The 23,360-nt window shown below is 48.4% G+C and overlaps 2 protein-coding genes across 8 annotated transcripts in view; one reads left to right on the top strand and one right to left on the bottom strand.

The window, feature by feature from the left end:
- Positions 1 to 13,867, top strand: part of ADIPOR2 (adiponectin receptor 2) — a 45,018-nt gene extending 31,151 nt beyond the window's left edge. For 6 of the 7 annotated variants that reach the window (XM_010404114.2, XM_019288770.3, XM_019288771.2 and 3 more), the window contains exons 3-8: positions 4,180 to 4,299; positions 6,155 to 6,326; positions 6,768 to 6,954; positions 8,013 to 8,200; positions 9,421 to 9,614; positions 11,109 to 11,815. In XM_010404114.2, coding sequence (XP_010402416.1) covers positions 4,180 to 4,299; positions 6,155 to 6,326; positions 6,768 to 6,954; positions 8,013 to 8,200; positions 9,421 to 9,614; positions 11,109 to 11,240 — 993 coding nt within the window. In that variant the 3' untranslated portion in view covers positions 11,241 to 11,815. Of the gene's footprint in view, positions 1 to 4,179; positions 4,300 to 6,154; positions 6,327 to 6,767; positions 6,955 to 8,012; positions 8,201 to 9,420; positions 9,615 to 11,108 lie in introns of all 7 variants that reach the window. The other variant, XM_039570797.1, reaches the window with a different exon arrangement.
- Positions 13,868 to 19,331: 5,464 nt separating this feature from the next.
- The window catches only part of CACNA2D4 (calcium voltage-gated channel auxiliary subunit alpha2delta 4), a 121,576-nt gene continuing 117,547 nt past the window's right edge, over positions 19,332 to 23,360 (bottom strand). Inside the window, exons 37-39 of the mRNA XM_010404121.3 lie at positions 21,096 to 21,208; positions 20,707 to 20,789; positions 19,332 to 20,252 (exon numbers count right to left, since the gene is read on the bottom strand). Of these exons, the coding sequence (XP_010402423.2) occupies positions 20,166 to 20,252; positions 20,707 to 20,789; positions 21,096 to 21,208 (283 nt within the window). The 3' untranslated portion in view covers positions 19,332 to 20,165. The remainder of the gene's footprint in view (positions 20,253 to 20,706; positions 20,790 to 21,095; positions 21,209 to 23,360) is intronic.

The raw sequence follows: 23,360 nt of genomic DNA, 5'->3' as shown, positions 1-23,360 counted from the left end.
TCTGTAACAGGATCTTTGGCTATGTGATCTGACATTTTTGGACTGCATTCAGATGAGAAATTCTTGTACTAAATGTAAACCTTCTTTTACCTTTTGTACCATTGCTATATAAGAGTGAGATTTTACTGTTAAACTTTTCTCATGATCAGCACTGTGCGATTGAGCTCTAGGGTGTCTTGCTCTTCGTTTGCTCTGGTGATCTAAGTCTTGGGTTTGGTATTAAACCTCTTTGATCCCTACCAAAACATGCTCTGAAATTCTTGTTTAGATGATGATCTGTCCCTGGAAGTGTGTTGCCTGGTTCTCATACAAAGTGATATAATTAAGTCTGATCTCTCCCTTTTTCTTCTACATTCTTGTCTGTCACTGTTATCACAAAAGAAACTGTAACACTTGACAAAATAAAGTGAATATGGATAAACCAGGAAAGCTGGTTCCTCTGGATATTTTCACTTGTCCTTCAGATTTGTTTGATTCTCTGGTACCGTTACTGAACTCAGATTGTACTTATACATCTGTTGGATAATTTCCATCTCATTAGGTACCTGTGCTGGTTTTTGGTAGCTTTAACACTTTGGGAATTTGCAAAGGCAGTAGGATTAAAGTTGAAATGATTGCTTGGCATTTCCATAGAATTAAGTGTCCAGACCTTTTAGAGTGTAAGTACCCAGAAGCCATGATTTCTGATTAATGTGAAAGACTGATTGTATGCATTGCTGCATGTGTGCACTAGAAGAGTGACAGCTGAGGATTGTAACAAGCTTGCTTGTTACAAACAAGGGGGTTTTTTTAAAGGTACTCTAAAATGCTCTGAAGACTTCACAGAATTATTTAGTCAAACCTGGGATGCTTTAAAAGAAGTTGAGTAAAAGAACATCCCTTTGGCCTATGGTCTAGGAACTACAAAGGCAAAAGTTATTCTTGAAGCACTTAATTCAGGATATACCATAGCTCATTAAAAGTGGGAGTATCAGAGTTTTCTTCTGGGCTCTCACTTCCTTCATGGTCTTAGAAACCCAATATGTTTCTGATTTTAAAATGTGATTCTGTGGGCAGGACTTAGAAATAGTTGAAAACGGGTCCTAAAAGAATGTGCCTGCTTTTGTTGTTATGGTCTAGAAGTAGTCTTGAATTTCTGATACAATCAGCCAAAGAGGAGAAAATAGGTGAGTCCTAAGATATGAAGGAACTTGTCATAGTGGAAGTGTTACCTTCGGAGCAGAAGAGTGGTATTTTTTCCTTTCAGTTATTGCCTTAAGAACTGAAGGTCAGTAGACTCCTTCAGATTTCCAAGTGAAAACTGGTGTTGGTGTTGCCCTCCCCTGTGGATTTCTGGCTTCCAACAGACACAGTTTACTGTTCTTCCCAATGAGACGGTACAGGAGGGAGTCAAGGGAGGATGGATGTTCCAGAACAGGCCTCATTTTGCCTCCTTAGCAAGAAAAGGACTAAGAAGCTGAGCTTTAGTTTTTTTCCCTTGAATGCTAATTTTGCAGTTTAATGGCAGGAAGGAGATAGTAAAATCAATTCCATTTTTTGGCAGTAATCTGGACTGTGTATATGATATGAATTCCTTTTATCACCAAAAGAAGCTCAGTAATGATTTGTTTGTAGGCACGTGGCCAAAATGCAAAGATTTTGGACTAGTTCAGAAATAGCTGTGCTCTTCAAGCTTTACAGTCTGTTCAAATTTAAGCCTTCCCATCATTCTAGAAATGGGAGTATGTGCAGAGGGGGAAATGAACATTTTTTGGCTTTGAGTCACTGGGCTGACCGCAATGAATACAGGCTTTGATTCCGTAAGGGACCTTTTTCCTTCAGTCCACCCAGTTGTGTAAGTTGAGGATGACTAACTTGTTCACCCCGTTTGAGCTGGTTACTGTGTGCAGCTGGGGGAAGCAATTCTAGAGCAGCTGAAAGGCATAGCAGTGCTTCCTCTGTCAAACGCACTGGAACCTAAATGCCAGCCTTGCTTTTCCATAAAGCATGCTCCTGGAAACCAAAGGTTTCTTTGGGTGCTAAATTGTGCAGACTGTCATGAGCATCTTATCCAGACCTCCACAGCAGGGGACTTAGGCTAGTTGATCTTTAAAGCTGCCTTCTAACCCAAACCATTCTGTGTTTCTATGACCTTGAGTTAATTATTTATGATACTGAAAGCTGAGAATCCTAGAGAGCTCCATTAGTAGAAAAAGCCAGTAAAATTGACAGTGTGAGAAATAATGTCAGTGAATGTTGTTGAGTCAGAATGAAACCAAATTTTTAAAAAATTCCAATGCCTAACAGAAGTTGTGCCTGTTTTAGAAGGATATTAAACCTATTTGCATCTTGCTGGTGCCTTTCTGAGTAGAACTAGTGGGATAACCTAGGCAGAGTGAGTGTATTTAATACTGTCTTATTCTGCTGGAGAATCTGCTTAGAGCTGGTCAATATATCAATCGTTGCTGTAAAATACGAGAGGTTGTTCAGAGGGGTTGTTCACTGGAATGATAAATGAAGGTGAGCAGACAGTACAAGGGACATGGGTTATCCACAAAGATTTGTTTATGCAATCAAGTTTTCCTAGTGTGGACAAATGTGAGGTCATATGTAAAACTTGAAGGATGTATATACTGTGTATTACGTACCAGAAATTGCATTCTGGATAAGCAAAATTGGGTCAAGAACTGATTGATGGGCCTCTTTGAAAGATGAAGCTTCAGTGACTGCAGCAAGCATTGGGTACAAAAGCAGGTATTAGCATGTCATTTCTCTATCAAAACCCCAAAAATATTGAAGACTCTGGATAGCTCACTGTAGGCTAGAAGAAGTCTCCTTTTTTTATTCAAAAATTAAAATTTTAAGCAGCTCATTGAGTTAACTTGGCAGAAACAGTTAATAAGGCTTTACACTAAGGAGAGAGCTGTAATGTGGGACAAATGCACAGCCAGCTCCCATCCCTGGCTTGAACATTCAGGGCATTAATCTGCATTACTGATAATAATTTGTAGATAAAGTAAGTGAGGTTATATACTATATTCTCAGCCACTTTGGATGGTGTTATTGATACATCATCTTGATTTGAAAGCTGTTAACCCTGATACGGGAATAGGAGGGGAAGAAGTGTTCTGGGAAATGTGGAGGAGGCCAGTCTCCCTCTCTGCTGGCTGTGGAGCTTTCTTGGCTTGGTCACGGGGTGCGTGGCAGCTCTCTGCATTAAGTCTGAAGCTCCTTCTCTCTTTCCTAGCTTCCTCCCATTTGTTTTCCTTGGAAGCTGAAGTGTTGAACGGAGTCTCTGATGGGCCTTGAGCATTGCAGGAAGCAAACAGGAATATAGAACTTCCATGGCTCCCTGCATCTCTCCTGCATGGGAAGCTAGAGTGTATCATAATATGCAGATGATGTGATAAGTCATGATAGAGCAGAAAACTACCAAATGTTGTTCCTGTGAAGTTATTAATGATGTGTACCAGCCTGATATCCCAGCTCAGGAGATCGTTTTAGTTTTCCTTTTCATAATTCTCTTGGAACACCTGGAGGAGATGGATGTTTCTCTATATTTGAACTTTGCTTAAAACTCTGTTCCCTGTTCCTGCTTTTCTCTGATAATTTGCCTTTGTCTAACTGGCAGAAGTTTCATAGTAGTTTCTGAAATACCTTGAAAAATCAAACAAATGAGTAAATTCCAGTGCTGGATTACAAGCTGAACAGAAGTGTCAGTTAAACAGAATAGGTTTTTGGATTTGGACTGAAAATTGAGGTGAAACATTTCTAACAAGGTAAATGGATTCCTCTCCTTGACTTACCTTTTATTACCCTAAAATGCCAGATACATTATAGAGGCATTAACACCAGCACAGTGACATTGAAACATAAAATAGGGAGTAATCCTTCCCTAGAGGTGGGTATGCTGCAAGCCTCAGACTCCATACCTGGGATTTAATGAAGCATGGCTTAGAGGAGCACTGCTTGCTTCCAAACCTGCTGGAAACATATGCAGAATGGATTAGACATGTGAGTTGTTCTCAGATACCTAAGAATGTAATCATTATTTTGCTTGTTCTTTTGAATTCTTTTCTCAGTGCTGTACATGGAAAGACTTCTTTATTTGCCAGGACCTCAAATCATAGTTCTATATGGAAAACAACATCACCTTTCCCTGTCTTTCTATAAAGCATTTTCTCTGTTTTTTCCCTCCAGTGTTCTGAGGATAATAAACACAATGATGAGCCACCTCAAGAAGATGAAGGTTTTATGGGTATGTCACCTCTTCTACAAGCCCACCATGCTATGGAGAGAATGGAGGAGTTTGTGTGTAAGGTAAGGGCACGTGGAAACTGCTGAAGTAATTTCCTTTTTCTAGGAAGCTCCAGTGGGCAGCAGCTCCCTCCGTTGGAGCGACTGCACTACTGATGTGAGGGAGAGGAGGTTCTCACTGTCCCCAGATGGGCATCTCGTGTTCTAGCTGGCAATAGTACACTTCCTCAGCATCTGTCTGTCATACCGGATTAAATTGTAGAGCGTGGAACAATAGGGATTTACAACTGAGACTCCAGAGCTGATCATGCAACTCAGGTGTGTCCCTTGAGAAACACCTGTGAGTGCAAAGCAGAATAAAAGCCTTCTGGTTCGAGGCACTTTTATGTACAAGGTCATTTGTCCAGATCTTTTCAGATTTGCAAATATTTTGCTTTTCCAGCACCATTTGCATCTATTGTAGAATAAGCTTTGTCCCTGACTTGAAAACAATACTGTATTGAAACCATACGTAAGTAAATCCATTGTAGATTTTGTAATTGTTGACCTTGGCTCAATTTTTGCTACTTTTTAGAGCCACTGGGCTGTGTCAGTCTCTGGCCCTCCTCTCTTGCTGAAAGGAATGCTGCCCCTTTATACACTGGTTCCTGCTGGGTTTATGAACTATTTTTGATGTTTTACAGAGGGACCCTAGTTACTTGGTGGTCTTTTGTGTACGGGTCGTTTTGGGGGTTTTTTTGCTTTTGTTGGTTATTTTTTTTTACTATGCATCTTTGCCTCTTATTTTAAAATGTTTTGTAGGGTGGATTGTGTAAATTGAATTCCCTCCTTCTGTTTCTACCTCAATTCACATTTTTTGTTCATGAACTAAACCAGTTATTTCCTTGTTTAATGTATTTAAGAACCCAGTCTTTAACTGGGCTGGTTATTCTGAATGGTTTTGTTTTGCTTCCATGCACGAGTGTGGAGAATTGATTTAAAAACTCTGGGCTCTTGTTGTTGAAACTGAAATAAGAATGTAGCTTTTTAAACTTAGTGTTTCAGGAACCTTCAGCCTTGCTCCTGTAACTCTAGCCAGCCGGCAGATCCAAGGAACCCTGCAGAAACACCCCCGGTACATAAAGCAGTTCCCTGCCACCCCTGTCCTTGGCAGTGCTGCCAGACTGAAGCCTCCATGTGTCTTGTGTTACTGAAGCAGTGCTGGGAACATCTGTGCACACTTATTTCCTGTGGAGCCAGCTGCAAGAATAGCTCTGTGCACAAACCCCTCTCTCCCTTTCAAGAAGAAGTCCCGTGGAATTGAGAGTCACGAGTCTGTTGCCTTAACTGCTCTGTCACCATTTGTTTTGTGAGCCTGGGAGCATTTTTTAGCCAACCTGAATAAGGGGTTGGACTCTTCTAGCTGGGCTCTCGCCCTTTCACATTTTTCTGGCCCCTGTTAGTGCTGATGGGTAGCTGCTTTTGCTAGCCTGCCCCAAATGCTAGCAGACAGTCAGGTTGGCTTGTGGTGGAGGAACAGGCTTACTTATGTATGGGAGAGAACTTACTCAGTTCTTGCAGGCTTCTTCAATTAAATGGAAAAGAATACCTGTAAAATAACAGAACATGGAAGTGAATTAGATGTTTTCCCTTCATTAACAGTAAAAAAGCTCAGTAGCCTTCCTGTCCTATGAAATGCTGAAGTATTTCTTTCTCTGATGATGCAGTTCATAATGACACAGTTTTGAACAGGGAACAGTGACTTTAGCATGGTATTTCCAGTGTAAAGCCTTTCCCCAGAGACATCCCATCAGCTCTCTTTTGTTTTCTGTACTCATAGGTTAACTCCAGCACTTTTACTAACACGGGTTTTCTGACTATTTCCGTGCACTGATGGAACTCCATTCCCTGCATTTCACTAAAATCTTTCAACCCCTAGGTGTGGGAGGGCCGATGGAGAGTCATTCCCCACGATGTTCTGCCTGACTGGCTAAAGGACAATGACTACCTGCTGCATGGACACAGACCACCCATGCCTTCCTTCCGGGCTTGTTTCAAGAGCATCTTCAGAATACACACAGAGACTGGCAACATCTGGACACATCTCCTAGGTATTCTCAGCTTGCTTTAATCTAATGCTAAATCTAACGCAGTGGTTTCATTGCTCTCAAAGAAAAGAGAGCAAGACAGAAAGGGCTGTGGTTTGGTCAGCATTATCATTCCACTAGTAACCTGTTAAATTAGCATCTTGGTATACCTCTCCTAATTTTATCCCGCCAGAGTTGGATGGGACTTCCTTAATCATGGCATACCATACAAACAAATGCTATAAACATTTCCTAATAGTTGATAAATTACTGGTAGATCCTTCTTTTCCCAAGTGTGTAGGTGTTAATTGGGATCCCATTTCTTGCCACAGGAACACACTTAAGTTGCAGCTTCTCTGAGTGGTTTCAACTTGTGAGAGCCTTGAAGGGAAGTGGTGATGCTTTTAGACAGAAAAGCTTTCAGTATGCATGAACTTGACACCTCTCTGCCTTGCTGTTTTTCAGGATGTGTGTTCTTCCTTTGTCTGGGAATCTTCTACATGTTCCGGCCAAACATGTCCTTCGTAGCACCTGTGCAGGAGAAAGTGGTCGTTGGATTGTTCTTCTTGGGAGCCATACTCTGCCTCTCCTTCTCATGGCTCTTCCACACAGTTTATTGCCACTCAGAAGGTGTTTCCCGGCTCTTCTCCAAGTAAGTGCCTAGAGAACAGGGTAGGCCAAATAGGAAACAGGTGGGAAAACAGGGCTGGGATTTGTGCCTGGAGCCCTAGTGTGGGAGTTGTTCATTTCATGACTGCATGTACTTTGGAACAGAGTTGAGCAGAGATTTAATGCAGCTTCTTCTAATTATAGTTTGTTTCAGTGTGAGTTTTTGTGCTGTCATTTGAGTCTTAAAACTCCATCATTTTCTGCTGTTTGGCAGGCTTGTGCTTGCATCTTGCTGCTGTAAGTAATACGCCTCGAGCTTAGTTGCAGGACTTTGAATTTTTAGTGCCACCGTTACTTCTTGTCGTTTCAGCCGTTGTGACTAACTTTGAACCTTAAACTTATGTAAGACAGTTTCACAGTGTATCAAGATGTCTTGGTCTTTTGGTTTTACTGCACGTTCTTTTTTGGCTGGCTGCTGAATATCTCATATTTCCTAAGACTGTGCAACCCAGGATTCTGTAATCTGCAAGACCACCTCTAAGGTAGCCCAGCAGTTAAAATCCTCTGCTGAAAAATTAGCTCCATCAACTTTTGCAGGAGTATTTTGTCAGGGTGTGGTAAAAAGCGGTGGCTGTGGATTTCCTTTTTTATACTTGTGTACAAAAAACCAGCGTGGTTGAAAAATTGCAACATTATTCCACTGTGGTCACTGAAGCTGATGCCCAACTAACTCACACATGTCAGATACTGAAGTGCTTGCCTTGGTTGTGTTCTCAGAACATACTGTGTGCCCTGTCTTTAGAGGGCTCTTGCGCTGCTTTTCTCCTCTTCTGAAACTCAAATGTGAGTTTTCCTCTGAAAGCTTTGGTCTAAAGGCTGCTGAAGGTATTGCTGATGTCTCAAAAATGGCCTTACTGGCTGTGTGTCAAGGTAATCCATTACTGTAGGTGGAAGAGTTGCCATCAGGACCTAAGCTGCAATAGTGAGAGTAATTTAGTTGCAGTGAGAAGTAGACAGCTGGTCCACTAAAGAAGAGTGTGTGGGTCTGAGGACTTCCAAAGGTTCCCATTTCTTATGACACTGATTTTTGTTTTCTTCTAGGCTGGATTATTCTGGCATTGCACTCCTCATAATGGGCAGCTTTGTACCATGGCTGTACTACTCCTTCTATTGCAACCCTCAGCCTTGCTTCATCTACTTGATTGTGATTTGTGTCCTGGGCATTGCAGCCATAATTGTCTCACAATGGGACATGTTTGCCACCCCTGAATACCGGGGTGTAAGGGCAGGTAAGACCTGAAGTTAACTGTTTTACTTCTTGACTTCCTTTCCTGCTTCCTACTTGTCACTTGGAAAAACCACCGTGGGAAGACTTAAGAGAGCTTAATTTTATAGACACTTGATATTCTTGGATTGGGAGCTTGATGGCTTTTCTTTCAGTATTTATTGTACCCAACTGGATGCACAGATAAGGGCTGGTGCAAGTCCTGGAAGTGCATTCCTGAAATGGACAGTAACACATGCAGTAGGAAAGGTGGTGCAAAGAATTTCTAGCTGCATCTAGCAACTTTGCTCTCTCAAAAAACGACTGACTGCTTGGTGTGTGTATGTGTACTTGCAGTGCTTGTCCTTTTTTTGTAACACTAGACTCAAGACACCAGCAAATCATTGAATGGTTGAATTAATCTGAATGATTTGCCTGGATAAAACACAGAGCTAAGATAAAGACTGTTTTTCTCTTCGCATCATCAAAAGAACAAAACCAGATTTGGTTTCACATTTCGAGGTAGGAAGAAAGAGAGCTTTAGGGGGTAGCTGTGGAATGTGCACACAGCTGGGTTGAATAGTAATATTTCTCATTTCTTAACCTGCACATGCTGTCTACAGTAAATCTAGATTTCCTGGACAAGTTATGGGTACCTTCAGAGCGTTCAGCTTTCCAAACTTAAAATCTCTCTATGGGACAGGAATATTCCCCCCATGCCCACTGTTTTTACAAGTTTTCCGTCCTTGCTGCTAAACTCTAAACAAATAAACAGGGTTCTCTTATATGGCAGATCAGATGAGCACAGATGCTGCTTTTCTGTTTCCTAGGACTGCTTGTGCAGAATATGATAAACAATCTCTTTGTTGTGTCTCCTTGTCTTGCTCTTGAGCGGTTGTGGTGAAGTGAGGCGCAGTCTGTGTGGTGTCAGTTCCCTCTACAGGCCGAGAGCAGGAACTGGCCTCACGTACACTGGAGCTGGCAGGCACGATCAGGAAATGAAATACTCCAGCTATCTGCTGGAACACGTAACTGAGTAGCTTCTGGTATATGAAGGAAGTTTGTGCATTCTTTAGCTTCCTTTCCAATAAATCTCTTCTGGGGACCTCCAGCTTCAAGAGCTGTCACCTCTCTGCTGCTTTGGCAAATACTGAGTTTTCCTTCCGTAGCTTTTGTGTTTTCATTGTCTCCCTTTACCGCCAATGTGTTCAAACCTGACTCTCCCGCATTTTCTTTACCTCCCAGGAGTATTTCTAGGTCTGGGTCTTAGTGGGGTAATTCCCACTCTGCACTTTGTCATCTCTGAGGGGCTCCTGAAAGCAGCCACAATGGGGCAGATAGGCTGGCTGGCACTCATGGCATGCCTGTACATCACTGGTGCTGCACTATATGCTGCCCGCATCCCGGAGAGATTCTTCCCTGGCAAGTGTGACATCTGGGTGAGTCTACTGAGTGACTGGATGAGGAGACCAATTTGAAAGCTGGTTCCCCTTGAGCCTGAAGGATGTTGTGTCAATGTTTTCTTATTGCAAGTGTCAAACTGCTGCACCAGGAGCAATAGGTCTTTAGGGGCCAAACCACGGGGCTCTCTGAGCCTGCCTTAGCTGGTGCCTCTCTTCCCAAGTTGTCACAACCTGGCTGGTCTGAGGTAACTGCTGGTGTGCAGATTCACCTCAGCACAGTTCTGGAGAGCTTTAACAGATGGGCAAGGAATTCTGCAAACAGTTTTGTGTGTGTGTGTTGAGGATCCTACAAAGACACGTCTTTACCTTGCTTCTGTGCAGAGCAGTGCATGGTTATTTCAGTGGTGTTCAGTGTGTTCTCTGGGATCTTCCCCCTGTCTGGCTCCTCATCTTGTTATAGCCAGTGAAAATGCTGGACAGAGATGGTAGGCTTTGGGGGGATGCCTGGTCCAGAAGAAGGGAAAGTGGGGTGAGCAAGTGGGTGGTGGGGGAAACTTGGTATGAGGGAAAGCATCAATGAAGGCTTGAGGAGAAATACCTGAGGAAGTGTAAGGAAAGGAGTTGGGTGGAGCAAGAGTAGAGGGGAAGTGTACCTTTTGAAGGCCACTGTACTTGCACTTAGGATTGTTTAAGACCCCTAAAGAAGACTAGAAGTGAGAGTGAGGCCTGGTTGTTTGGCTTTTGCACAGCACCAGTTTGCTTGGTTTAAGTGGCCAAAGCATTGTAACTACAATGAGCTAAGCTCCAAAAGCACTGGTGCACCACCAGCTCTTTTCCAAGCTTCCCATGAAGCCTGCAAATACACATTTGTAGGAATATTTCAGGAGCATTATCCACAGTGGTATGGCTTCCCTCAGACAAGGCATGCTTTGTCATGTAGCTCCCTCACGGATTTCATTCTGCTCTGCTCCAGTCAGTGACATCCTGGGCATTCATTCAGAACATCCAGTTGTTTCTAGGTTTTATTATAACGCCACGTTTCTCTGTTCTGTTTCTTGGTGGTAGAGAAACAAAATACCAGCATGCAGAATCCACTTGGTAAAACTTACACCTGTGACCAGAGCAGAGTTTGTACCTGTTATCTGTAGGAGAGGACCCTTTTTATCCATAAACCACCATTGTGTCTTGTGGAGGAACTAATTTTGAAAGTGTCCTGCTTAAGCCTTTTGCCTAGGGTTCTGAAATGATCCTTGTCCCTTTGCAAAGATGAGTTACAACACTTCTGTTGCACAATTTTGGGTTGACCAGCTGGTTCAGGTGACTCTGAAGGGAAGGGGGGGATGTGTGTGTGTGGAGAATTGGATTATTTTGCTGAAGACAGTAGAGGGGTGGGCTTTAACACACAGCTTGGAGAGCTCTGCAGCCCGTGGTGTGAGGCACTGCTCTGTGTTACTGTGTACTTCAGCTGAATGTGGGGCTGCTGAGGGCCAGGGGGCCCCGGGGCTGAACAGAAGCGTTTCCTCCCCGCAGTTCCACTCCCATCAGCTGTTCCACGTGTTCGTCGTGGCTGGCGCTTTCGTGCACTTCCACGGAGTCTCCAACCTGCAGGAGTTCCGCTTCACGGTCGGAGGGGGCTGCACAGAGGAGGAGGGGATGCAGTAGGAGCAGCCTTCAGCCCAAGGTCACAACCAAAAGAGAGCCGCCGGCACGGGCCAAGCATCCAGGCTCAGCAAAAGGAATACCTAAGAAGAATCCAAGTTTCAGCTGATGAGGCATGGAGCTTCATGGGGATTCTGACTAACCAAGATAAATTCTATACCTCAAGCAATGGAATAAATCAATTTGAAGACCAGGAAATTCTGAAAACCTAATTTATTCTTGGGATCTACAGATTGAGCTACAGAGGACCCTTTCCAAATCGGCTTCTGTTCAATGCCATATTTATTTGTAGAATTGGGGAGGGATAGCTTAGCAGTTTCCTTTTTTTTTAAAAAAAAAAGAAAAAAAAAAGTCAAGGTTAAATTTATATCCTCTTGGAGGGTTTGGGCGTTGATTTTAGATGCTCTTTTGGGAGAAAAACAAATTGTAAATAAGATTTCTAACTTTCTGTTTAAATAAAATTTATATAAATGTTTTAAACAATGGGTGGGGGGAAAAGGGTTTTTGTAAAGAATGCAACATGCAAGTACCACACACTGTTTCAATTTTGCACAAAACAAACGACTGCAGGAGGACCAGGTAAAATTCCCAGGAGTGAAGCACGTTGGCCCTGTAGATTTTCCTGGTGGCCAGCATGCCCTGGGCAATGTGGGGTCCTGGCCAGCACCTGGAGTAGGTTCAGGACATGTACACGAGGGTTGTGAAGGCTGGATTAATCATGGTGTCATTCAGGTCACAGTGTGAGCAAATGGATTTGCTCCAGTAGCTGGGAAGGTGCATCTGCTCCCTGCAGATGTGTGGGACAGCTGCCTTCCCAGCCCGGGTGGAGTGGGCAGTTTGGGATCATGGATCCTACAGTTGGTTGGTTTGGGTGTCACCCTAGGAACTGCAGCGTGGTGGGATAACTGCACATGAATGGCGAACAGTCCAACTCCATCAGTGCCTGCCTACACCCAAAGGCCCCCAGGGAGAGGATGGTTGCCATTTGCAAGCTTTGTTTGGTCTGAGGGATGATGGTAATAGACTTGTCAGAAAATAGTTGAGCATGTGAGGGGAAGCAGAGGTGGGGTTAAGATGGACTGGAAGGAGGAAGCTGTGTGCTCCAGTTAACAGGCACTGGCATCACCATCCTGTGTGTCAGGCTCCATATGCCAAGGCAGTTTGAGGGGTTTTTTTTTAGGAGGAATAGATCCCTAACCAGCCCAGTGCAGTTCCTCCTTTTTCTTTTTTTTCCTTTTTTTCTTTCTTTTTTTTTTTTTTTTTTTGTCCTTAGGTCTGCTTTCCATCTGTGCTTTTGCAATGGGACTGCTGGTATTTCTTAAGCCTAGACCTGAGAGTTCAGCTGGATTGCTGTGGAGCAGACACACCTCCTATATAAGGGGAGGCAAATACCCTTCTCCTGTGTAATTGATGTAGCTTGAGCTTTGGAGCCCAGTCAGAAGCCAGACTTGAAGGAGAATCTTTGGAGTCGTAAGGTGAAACTTGAACATTTTGTTTGTTATGGCACAGGTATTGCTTGGAGGCTTTAGCTGGAAATTCAGAGCAATTACCTCTCTCACAGATGAGTTAAACAGCTCACACCATGATGCAGTATTTCACAGGGAAGGAAGGAAAAGGGTGGTTGGTTGTTGTGCAGGGTCGGTTTTTTTGTTGTTGGGTTTTGGTTTGTTTTTTTTTTTTAGATTCCCTCAAGTTTCAGTTTTTATCCTTCAAGATAAAGAGGTGGATTGCAAGATCTTCCCATCCCCTGGATGTCACAGTGTGTTTTGGGGAGTTACTTTGTCTAATGGAGTCAGGTAGAAGCAGAATGGCCTCCTAAAGCTGAGTGGGTATTAAGGCTTCACCCCTCGAGTGGAGTAAAGCCTCTGAGAGCAAGGTCAGTGCAGAAGGAGGAGCTGCAGCAGTCTGCAGGCTAGAGGGATGTGTTCTCAGTAGGATCCCTCACTGGATGCCTGCAGGGCTGGAAGTAGTTGATCCCAGGTCTGTGGTATTTAAATGAAGGAAAGAGCAGTATTACCTTGGATGTAAGGGCCAATAGCGCTGGCATCCCAGACAAGGCTGGTGTGTGAGCGAAGCGTGGTACATATCACAACCAGAGCTGGCTGGAAGGTGCTTTGGGATACCTCTGAACAGTACCAGCAGAAGCAGCAGTCTCCATCCTGGGTCATCCCACGTTCACTCCTCGAAGGGTGATTGTAACCTGGTCCTACACAGCACAGAACTATTACAAAAACACAGTACTCCACCTGCTATTCTTAACCCAGTCAGTCTCTCCGTTCAAGAAGTTTGTGTGTTCCAATAAAAACAACCTAGCTGTGCACTTTTCTGTAGCTTTTGCTGAGAACTCTTCCCAGGTTGGCACCTGAATGCCTTACTCTCAGCAGTCAGAGGCTTGCTTGCTCTGTGTGCAGGTTATTGCCATAGAATAGTTAGGACCTACAGCTTCTTTCCTTCCCCATTAAATAGTGGCCTTGTTCAGTATATTTCTTTTTAACAATTGCTTACTGTTGGAAGCAATGAAGCACATTCTGGGATTTTGATGGCTGGGGGCTCTGGTGATGGTTCCATATAAGATGGGATCTTATTACTTGCTGTATTCTTAACTTCTGCTAATAAAAGAACCAAATGGATTATTGTCTAGTTTGGGTCTTTCTGCACTGTGTGGGCAAGAGGGGGCAGGGGTGCAAAGAACAGGAGGTGGGGGGGAAAAGAGGGTCATTGCTGGAGACTTTGGTGGTTGTGGGCAAAATTTTAGGTGAAGTTCAAGAAGTTCAGGAGGCCTGGGCTTGAATTCCTGGTGTAGAGGAAATGCCTCCTCCCATCCTGTAGCCATGTAAAGGATTGATCATCTCCTCATGGTGTGCAGGCTTAGGGGCTGGCATGAGTGGGGCTTGACTGGGGAGGGAGAGGGGCTGGTGGTGGCCAGAACAGCCTGTGCCCAGTGGGGCCTTCTGCTGTTCCCTGGCTGTCAGCAAACATCTGGGAAAGCCTGGGAAGGATACCCCTAATCCTGCTCTTGTGTTGGCTCACACCAGGTCTGGGTATCCACAGCTGAGCTGTGCTTTTTACCAGTTCCTTCACTCAAGATGAGTGTTCAGCAGTGACTGGTAAGAGAGACAGCTCCTGTTAATGACCGTGACAGCTTGATGGATGTCTTGGGATGGATTATTATTATTGTTGTTATTATTTTTTTAATGAAAAGCAAATTCAAGGAACGTGGAGAATGTTGGTATCAGATTTCACACAAATTGCACTAAAAGTGCATTTGAATATGAATTGGGTTTATTCTGTTTCCAGAAAGCAGAGTGATACTTAAAAGTTGTCTGGTCAGGATAAAATTGTATATCCTGCCTCCTCTGTGTGTAGCTGTGTCCATGCTCTGCCCTCTCCCAAGAATCACTACTTGCTTCATTCATTGCCAAGTATCCCAAGTATGGGTTGAAGTTCTGCAATCAAGGTGAGTGTCTGAGGCCACTGCCTAACTTTAAGGAGCTGGAAATAAATGAAGCACATGATTAGGACAGAAGAGCTGACTGGTTTAGTTGAAGCTATTAAAGGCTTCCCTGCAAAACTGAGCTCTTTTTCCTTTTCTCTTTTTTTTACCCCTGCCTCCTGTGTGGCATCAAAGCATCTTGTTTGAACCAAACCCTCCTGTTGCACAGTGCTGCTGTATCTGCCTGGAATGCCCAGGCTGAAATTCTCCAGGCTGATTTCCAGGAGTGCAGAGCACTAATGTGGTTTGAATGAAGTGGCTTAAGAAGATCGATTCCTTGGAGGGGATGTGTGGTAATTCCTAGGTACATACTGCTCTTGAAGGAGGAATACTGGCCTTGAGTGCACGGCAGCATGAAGAATGCCACACCTGGTCATCTCCAGCTCTTTTAACAATGAGCAGTGAAGGAAAAGTGCAGGGGGGGAAACTGCCCAACACCACCTGGGCAGCTGCTGTGAGAGCCTTGCAGTGTGAGCAGTCCCGTGTTCACCACTGGAAGGTTGGTTCCTCGGGCAGGGATGGTGGGGTGAGAGCCCAGCGCTCCTGGCTGAGTGCACAGAGCTGGTTTGCCAGCTTGATCTTACAGAGTCATAGAATGGTTTGGGGTGGGAGGGACCTTAAAGATCACATCATTCCAACCCCCCTGCCATGGACAGGGACACCTTTCCAACACTTCCACGGATGGGGCAGCCACAGCTTCTCTGGGCAACCTGTGCCAGTGACTCACCACCCACATAGTGATGAAATTTTCTGGCACTTCCAGAAGCTTCACCTTTGCATTTCTCTAGTAAAATTCATGTTTAAACTACAGAGGTTTTGCTGTTCCTGAGCTGGGAGATGCTTGCGCCGGAGATTCACCATGATCTTGTTTAGTAGCAGCTTCATCTCTGTACTGGCACCGCTGAGCACAGAGGCTCTTCACAGCACAAAAACTGAACTGGTCTAGTTGTAAATGAGATGGGAACATCACTGGCCTGGCCGGGTTCCCAGAGCAATGGTGTGTTTCCCTTGGAGAGGCAAATGTCACCCCAGCCAGTTCCAGTGGCTGGCTTTGCTTTCACCTCTAAGCGTGCCCAACCTGTGCCTGTGGTTTGGGGATTGTCTTGGCGCCGGCTGGAGCTGAGCTGCCCCAAACCCAAGTTTTGTGTGTGGCTGTGGCCAGGCTGCGGGGCTGGCGCTGGCAGACGGGGGCTGTGGGGTGGCATCTGCTGCTGGCACGGGCAGCCAGCCCTCCCGGGAGGGAGCAGCCGCTGCCACCACCTCCCTGCCGGCTCCTGGCCACGGCGGCCAGCCCGGGGCTCTGCCCTGGCTCTGGCCCAGCTCCGCCATCCCGCTGCCTGCAGGAGCAGCCGGGCTGGCCTTGCTGCCTTTGCCAGGGAGCCTCCTGCCAGCTTTGGAAGCGATACTGTGTCCTCGGGGCGGGCAGGAGGAGGTGACAGCAGGCTCCAGCCCCGCTGCCAGGGGCTAAAGAAAGGCGCTGCTGGCCGAGGCAGCCAAGCAGGAGCAGCCGGGGGCTTTGGCCGGTGCCGCTGGTGCGGGGCTTCCCCGGCAGCTCCCTGTCCCTCTCCCTGCTGCCTGAGAGAGGCCAAGCCTTTGTGCAGCGGTGGCCTCCAGTGAGGCTGGCGGCTCCTGTGGCCACAGCCTCTCCTGGAGGAGAGCTGCGGGAGCACCCGCGCACATCCCTGCGCAAGGCAGGCTCTGCTCCCGGCGGCACTGGGGGGAAGGACAGCGGCAGCTGCCGGGCCCCGGCGCAGCCAAAGCGGTCTGAAGACAGGGCTCAGAGCCCAGCCCTGCTCTGCTGCCAGCAGGGGCCTGCCTGGGGAAAGGCGGGGTGCCAGGGCTCCCAAAATCGGAGGCAGCAGCAGCAGCAAGCAAAGCAGGAAGGCTGATGACATTTCCTGCGGGTATTTACAGCAGAAACGGGCTTGGTGGCGTCCGAGTGGGGCCACTCCAGAGTGCAGCAGGCGCTGCTGAGGAGCTGCACGCGTGGCTGTGGCTGATGTCCCGGGACAGCGACAGAGGGACAGTGACTGCCGGCCGAGGGACAGGAGGTGTAAAGGCTCCTGTCAAGGGCAGGCAGAGGTGGCGTGGGGGAGCAGCCTGTGCCGAGGGATGGGGGAGCCCAGCTGGTGATGGAGTGTTTGGCACACGGCGTTTGATGCTCCTTCTCTGCTTGCTCTTGAGACTTAGCTTAGCACAAAAGAATGTGCTGCATTAGGCTGCCCTCAGCTCTCTCCCCTGCAAGCAGAGGCTTGTGAGAGCCCAGGATTTCTGTGCTCACAGTGCCACTGGGCTTTTTCAGCAGAAAAAGCGTCCTGGAAAATACTCTGAGGAGCCCGAGTTTGAGGTGTGCATGAAACCAAGCAGAACTGTGGTACTGGTCCTTTGCTGTGGCAGAGATGGGCCACACACCCCACACACCTCTTAACACACTTGGAGCCTGTGGCTCCTGGCCATGGCCACTGCTATGCCCAGCCTGCGATGTGCCAGTCTCTTGCTAAGTGTAAGCCAACTCAGGCCAGCCTCCTTTTGTGGCCAATCCCAACTGCAAACAGCTGCTGTAAATCCAGGGCTGATTTTCCTACTCTTTTGTAGGACGAAGTCATCCCTGTCTGGGCACACTCGAAGGCGTAGCCACCAGCCTGCTCTGTCCCATGCCGTGAGTCAGGGGAGGGCACGTGTGTGACGCTGTGCAAGGTGTGTGTCCCTGCCCACCACAGCGTTTGGGGGAGATCCAGGGTTACCTCAGCCTGCACTGGGGCGATTCTGAAGCCTGTAAGGAGTGTCACGGACAGAGTTCAGGCCCCTTCCCAGCTCCTGTCCCCCTGCCTGCGAGGAATTTGGCTGCAGATCTGGGGCTTGTGAAGCCCCTGATTTGTACAGCGGTGGGATGTGGGTCTGCTGGACACCCCTGGCTGCAGAGCACCACTCGGGAATTTTCTCCCATTGCATCTTCCCATAAGAGAACAAGCCCTGATGGCTCCAGTTTGTGCTCACAGGGGCGGACGGGATGGGGCAGGAGGACAGCTGGGCTCTATGGAGCTGTATCAGGATGGCAGTAGGATGCTGCTCAGCTGCAAGTGAGAGATGGCTCCTCTCACAGCTGCTCCGCTGCTGGTTGGGTCCTCTGGCCTCAGCTTGCTGTTTGCTTTTGCTGACCTATTTTCATCTGCTGTGCCCAGCACATGGCTGAAGAAGTTGGAAGCTAAGGCAGCTGCTCTTCCTGGGGATTTTTCTCTTGCTGAAGGGCCATGAGTCATTATCTCTGTCAGAGCATGAAATGGAATTTGCTTAACCCCGTGTTGGAGCCCAGAAACAGGTAGGTTTGCTTAGGGTCTGCCTTGCTGCAAAAAAAAAGAAGGAAGCTGTTCCTGGTGTGTGTTTTGAGTCAGGCAAACCTTTGCTCGTATTTCTCAGTTTAAGGAATAATCCAGTTGTCACCCCTGTCCCATTCCCTTCAGTTACCACCTGTGTACAAACTCAGTGAGCCAACTAAGCCAGGTATAACTCATGTCCTTGCTCTCTCGGTGCAGGTATCTCCGCAGGACCGTGTTTATTGTGGATTAATGCACCTGAAACCAAGCACGGCTCATCTGCAGCAGAGCAATGTGTATTTGTGTGTCCTGTTTCAGCTCAGTGGACATGGGGCTGCTAATCCTTTCTGACAGGGAGGTCATCCTTGAGAGTGGTGCCCCAGGAGGGCAGGCACTGTGGGCAGGCACGTGGAGCTGGGGAGCTGTGCCAGCCCAGGGGGTGCCCTGAGCCAGTGGCTCCTCCATCTGCAAGCAGCTCCTGGCTCCTCAGCCTTGACAGCAGCTCCTTTTCCCTCTGTCCTGCCTTCATCTTCCTTGGCTGCTGCTGGCTCTGATAAGGTCACTGCCTCTGAAGTCTGGAACCTTCTCCTTCTCCAGTTTTACTTCCAGGACTGCAGTGGTTCCTCTCCTCTTTGCTCTAACACTGCCTGTAGCAAGGCAAAACCCTGCAGCAGGAGCTCTAAGGTCTTGAAAGGTCCCCACCAGGACCTGGCTGGGACTGATACTGTCCCCTTAGTGTCAGGTGACATGGGTGGCAAGAAGGACAGCATCCCTAGCACGCCTGGAGCACATTTGTGGGTGCCTGCTGTGCAGGGAAGGAACAGACCTGGTGTGAGGATAAAGCCCTTTCCCATCCAACTGCTCTTTGCAGCAGCTGCCCAGGAGTCCAGGCCCGCAGTGGTGGCTGTGGGAGTGGGTGCTGTGGTGGCCCTGGAGAGGAGCCCCCAGCTCCCCGTGGCAGGCACGTGGCAGGGCACGTATGGGCACTGCTGCTTGTCAGGCAGCGAGCGAGGAGGGCCCTTGTCCTGAAGGAGGTGACATCTCGGTGTGACGAGCCACTCTGGGGGCCTGGAGGGGTGCAGGAGGCTCCCAGGGTGACCAGGGAAAGGTTCTGCCTTGCTGCTGTACTACCCTGCTGCCTTAGGGCCACCACAGCTGTGTCTGCAGCCCCTCCACCCACACCCTGTCCCCACGGGTTTCTGGGATTTGTGTGGGGCTGTGATGACCACCAAACATGCTGAAGCTGGGGCGTCTATGTAGAATATGCCATACATTTGTTTTTAATGAGATGGTATGGAACAGTTCATACAAAAAAAAAAAAAAAAAAAAAAAAGAGAGAGAGAGAAAAATGTGTGCTGCCCACCCATTGTCTGTAAAGCTCTGTGAGAAACAGCCCGTGCCCACCAGCTGGGAATGCCAGGCTCAGGGCAGGGAACAACCATGGGCAGCTGCAATAAGCAGGGCAGAGCTGTTCCCAGGGGAAAAGTGCCTGTTCCTTAGCTGCTTCTGCAGTGAAGAGAGCAGGTAAGTCTCTTTCGGTGGGTCATGCAAAACAGCTTTCCAGAGGTAACTCCACACGTAGACAAGAACCAAGGTCTCCTTGGCAGAGCTGGCGTGGCTGCAGCTCTCCAGTGAGGCTGTGCTGCTTCCCACTGTCCAGCTGCAGGTTAGGCTGGTGCAGTTCAGCTTTGGTGCCATGTCCCACCCCGGGGGTCCCGGCTGAGGACCGCCCCCAAGACCAGGAGATGCTGCTTCCAGAGCCGGGTGCTCAAAATCCCGGTGGCTCCCCCTGAGGGACAGGCAGATGGTGTCCACTGGCCCTCCTGCTCTCCTAAAGCCAGCCCTGCCCTCCGAGCCGCCTGTAGCCCGAGTGGCTCCGTGGGGGTCAGGCTGGGGGTGGGATGCTGGCCGTGCCGATGGCCGCGGCTTTGGTGTCCGGGGGGAGCCGCTCGGCAGCCGCTGTGCCAGGAGCCGGCCCCGCTGCTTCCCGCATCTCCTTCTGCCACAGCAGCCGGCAGCGAGCTGGGCCGGGCGGTGAAGGTGTCCCAGAAGGGTCGGTATCCACATGTCCTGCCGTGCCACCGCTCCGCCCTGCCGGGTCCCCGCCGCCCGCGGGCAGCGTCACCGCAGCAGCAGCACCAGGGGCAGCAGCAGCAGCGTCGGACACACGGAGATCCCAGCGGTGCCGCCGCAGTCCTGGGCGTTTTCCTGGGAGATGGGAGACAAGGTGTCAGCCTGCCTACTGCCAAGCCCGCCTGTCACCTTTGGAAGAGGGAGCAGTGCCTGTGGCCGAAAGGAAAGATCACCAGGGGCGAAGGAAGGGACTGGTTGGATTCCTGTTGGCCATAGCAGCCCCCCGTGAGCCAGGAAGCCACTTGCCTCCCGAGCTCCTCGCAGGGGGTGTGTGTGCATGTGTGCTTGCTTCTGACCCCGTGCTATCCCAGCTCAAGCCCTTCCCAGGTGGGACTCAGGTGACAGTCCTCCTGCTAGGAACCCCCTTGGGATTCACAGGCCGTGTCTGGGTCCAGCCAGCAGGATGGGCACCTGAGACAGCCCACGCGAGGGTGCCAGAGGAGACACTTGTGCATTTTGGGTACAGGCATGCCCGTGGTGCCCCCCAGCCGTGTGCTCTCCCTCCCTGTCTCCCCGCTGCCCGGGGTACCTCAGGGTGGAACGCGTGGCACGAGTCCGGCCGCCGCCGCAGCTTCTGGGACCGCATCCGCTCACACTTCACTGAGGCGTTATGTGCGAGGCTGTCAAGGACACCTTAAGGACAGGGCAGGCAGGCAAAGGGGGTGAATGCCACACACACCCACGGGGCCCCACGCAGGTTTGTCTGGGTGTAACTGCACGGCCCGGGAGACACAGCGGGGAGGACAAGGGAAGGGCAGGACACCCTGCTCGGGCTGGAGACCTCTGCGAGCTCTCACAGGCTGGGTCATGCTCTCCAGCCCCATGGCAATGGCAGCAGAAGCACATTTTCCACCCTGGCAAACACGGAGATGACAAGGCCTGTGGAGCCCTGCGTCCTGGCTGTGCATGGAAGGATATATTTGACCTCTTTTGCATCCATTGGGACGGGTGGGAAGACACTGCAGTCGCAGACAGCATCCGTGACGAGGAGCAGGAGGTTGCTGCTGATGATCTGCTGTGCCACAAACATCCTGCAAGGGAAGAGCAGGTGAGACAAAGCACAACTCTCCAGCTACAGTGCCAGAGCAGCAGCCCTGGCATTGCCTGAACCACAGCAAAGAATTGACAGAAAACAGAGATCATTGGAAACAGGGTGTCAGCAGGAAGCAGGAGAGACCAGTGAGCAGCTGTACACAGGGAGAAGTGCCATTGGCACTCCTTTTTGGCCTCAGAAAGCTCTGAACTGGCTCGAATCTACAACTCCATGCTTTTAGGCACAAAAGTCAAAATCAACCCAAAACCACAACCAACCAACCAAACCCAACGCAAGGCCTCCCCAGACGGGGCAGCATGTCACAGCAGATGACACCTGAGAAAGCCTGGTTTCACCCAGAGGTATGGCAATGTCTATTTAATGTATATTTATGTGTGCTTGCACAATGCAAGGGTGTCTGTATTCGGAGGTCCTGCGACGAGCAGAGTTGTGCTAAATTTCCTGTTACTTGAGAGAGAAATAGAGGATCCCAGTAATGCTGTGTGTTACACTGGTGTGATGGGACTGACCAGCTGGTGCTTGGCAGGGAGCCAGCAAGCTGTCCTGGAGCCACTGGGCACAGGGAAGGCTGGGGACATCAGGCTCAGCGTGCCTGCACTGGTGGCAGGGCTGCGAGGCTGCAGCCGGTGCATGGCTCGGTGACCCCCCGTCCTGCTAACCACGGCCCAGCCAAGGGAGAGGGCTTCTGGAATAGAAATAGAGGCTTGTGGGGAAGTGCCCACTGCACTGACTGTGCTGGAGCAGTGCCCAGGCTCCCTGGTTATTCACCACCTGGCCTTGCTGCCTTCGAGCCTTCAGGGATTTCCGTGTTCCCTTTTAAAGGTGTTGAATGCCACACACACAGCTGACCATTTCATTAGTGTTCCCTGACTAATGACTGCCTTGGGAGCTTTGACAAGCAGCCCTCAACCCATGCACAAATCCAGTCACCAGGACAGAGGTGGCCCATGCAGCAATCAATCCACAAGCCAAAGTTTTTGCCCAGGATGGAGCACCCAGCCTACCCCTGCTCCACCAGGACCTTGTGGAATGTGATCAGGAACGCCTGCATGCCAGGCCCCTGGCTAATGCTCCACAGAGCCTGTGGCAGGGGGTGTGTCTCTGCCAAATATCTGGAGAAAAGATGCACAAGAGATGCACCTGGGAGCCAGAGGCTGTAACTACGAAGGAGCTGAGTGGGACCAGCACTGGTGAGATGCTGCCTCCAGCAGGGAAGGGTCAGTCCCAGGCCTTGTTTGTGGCAGAGATGTGTGACCCAAATAGGTCACTCAGTTCCTCTGGATCTGCCCAGAGCTTAATGCACCACCTTGTTGTCATCAAATCTGCAGTCTCTTCTGAAACAATGTTTGGCAAGGCCTGGTTTTCCTAAAGCCATGCTGACTAGTGGAGGCTGTTTTTCTAACCTTTGAGTCTTTCCTGCAGTTGATCAAACACTGCAGAATAGGATTGTTTTGGGGTTTTTTTAAGAGAAATCCCAGTCAGATCTGTTTGGCCTCCTCACATCAGGAAAAGCTGGATCAGTGGAAACTCATCTTTTTGTCACCTTTCCACATGTGATTGCTGATGGCACTGTGCAACCACTGAGAACAGCCTCTTTTCACAATGACTCTCCTGTTACTTTTGAGTGTCCATTCTCTTACAGTGAAAATAGGAAATATAAAAGTGGACCCTTGTTTTCAGTTCTTTCAGTCTAACACTTCCTTTTTTTTTTTTCATGATCCCTGTTTTTTTTTTTGTTTCTGTAGAAATACATAAAAAGGGGGAAATAAAAAAAAAAAAAAGAAAAGGAAAGCCAAAAGCATTGCAAAAAGGAAAACTTGCTAAGAAGAAAACTTTCACCAGAAACATGAAAAAACAGAAAAAGTTGCTTTCTGAAATCTGTGGAATGGGAAGATATATATATATATATTTTAATGTTGTTTTCTTCGTTCTCCAGCCACCTCTGCTTATTAACAGATGGTTTTAATTTTTTTTTTTTTTTTTTGCCAAGGATCAGTACCCTGGACTCTTCATGTCTCTCTGCCCAGCATGGCTGTTTATCTCTGCAGGTGTCGTGGTGGCCGAGCCATGGGCACAGCGGCAGGTGACCCTTCTCAGGTTGCTGTCACCACCAGCAGCCCTGGGACAAG

The sequence above is a fragment of the Corvus cornix genome, chromosome 1A (genome assembly GCF_000738735.6).
Source record: "Corvus cornix cornix isolate S_Up_H32 chromosome 1A, ASM73873v5, whole genome shotgun sequence".
Taxonomy (NCBI): Eukaryota; Metazoa; Chordata; class Aves; order Passeriformes; family Corvidae; genus Corvus; species Corvus cornix.
Note: the sequence above shows the minus strand (reverse complement) of the source record. Positions and strands in the feature narration are given on the sequence as shown.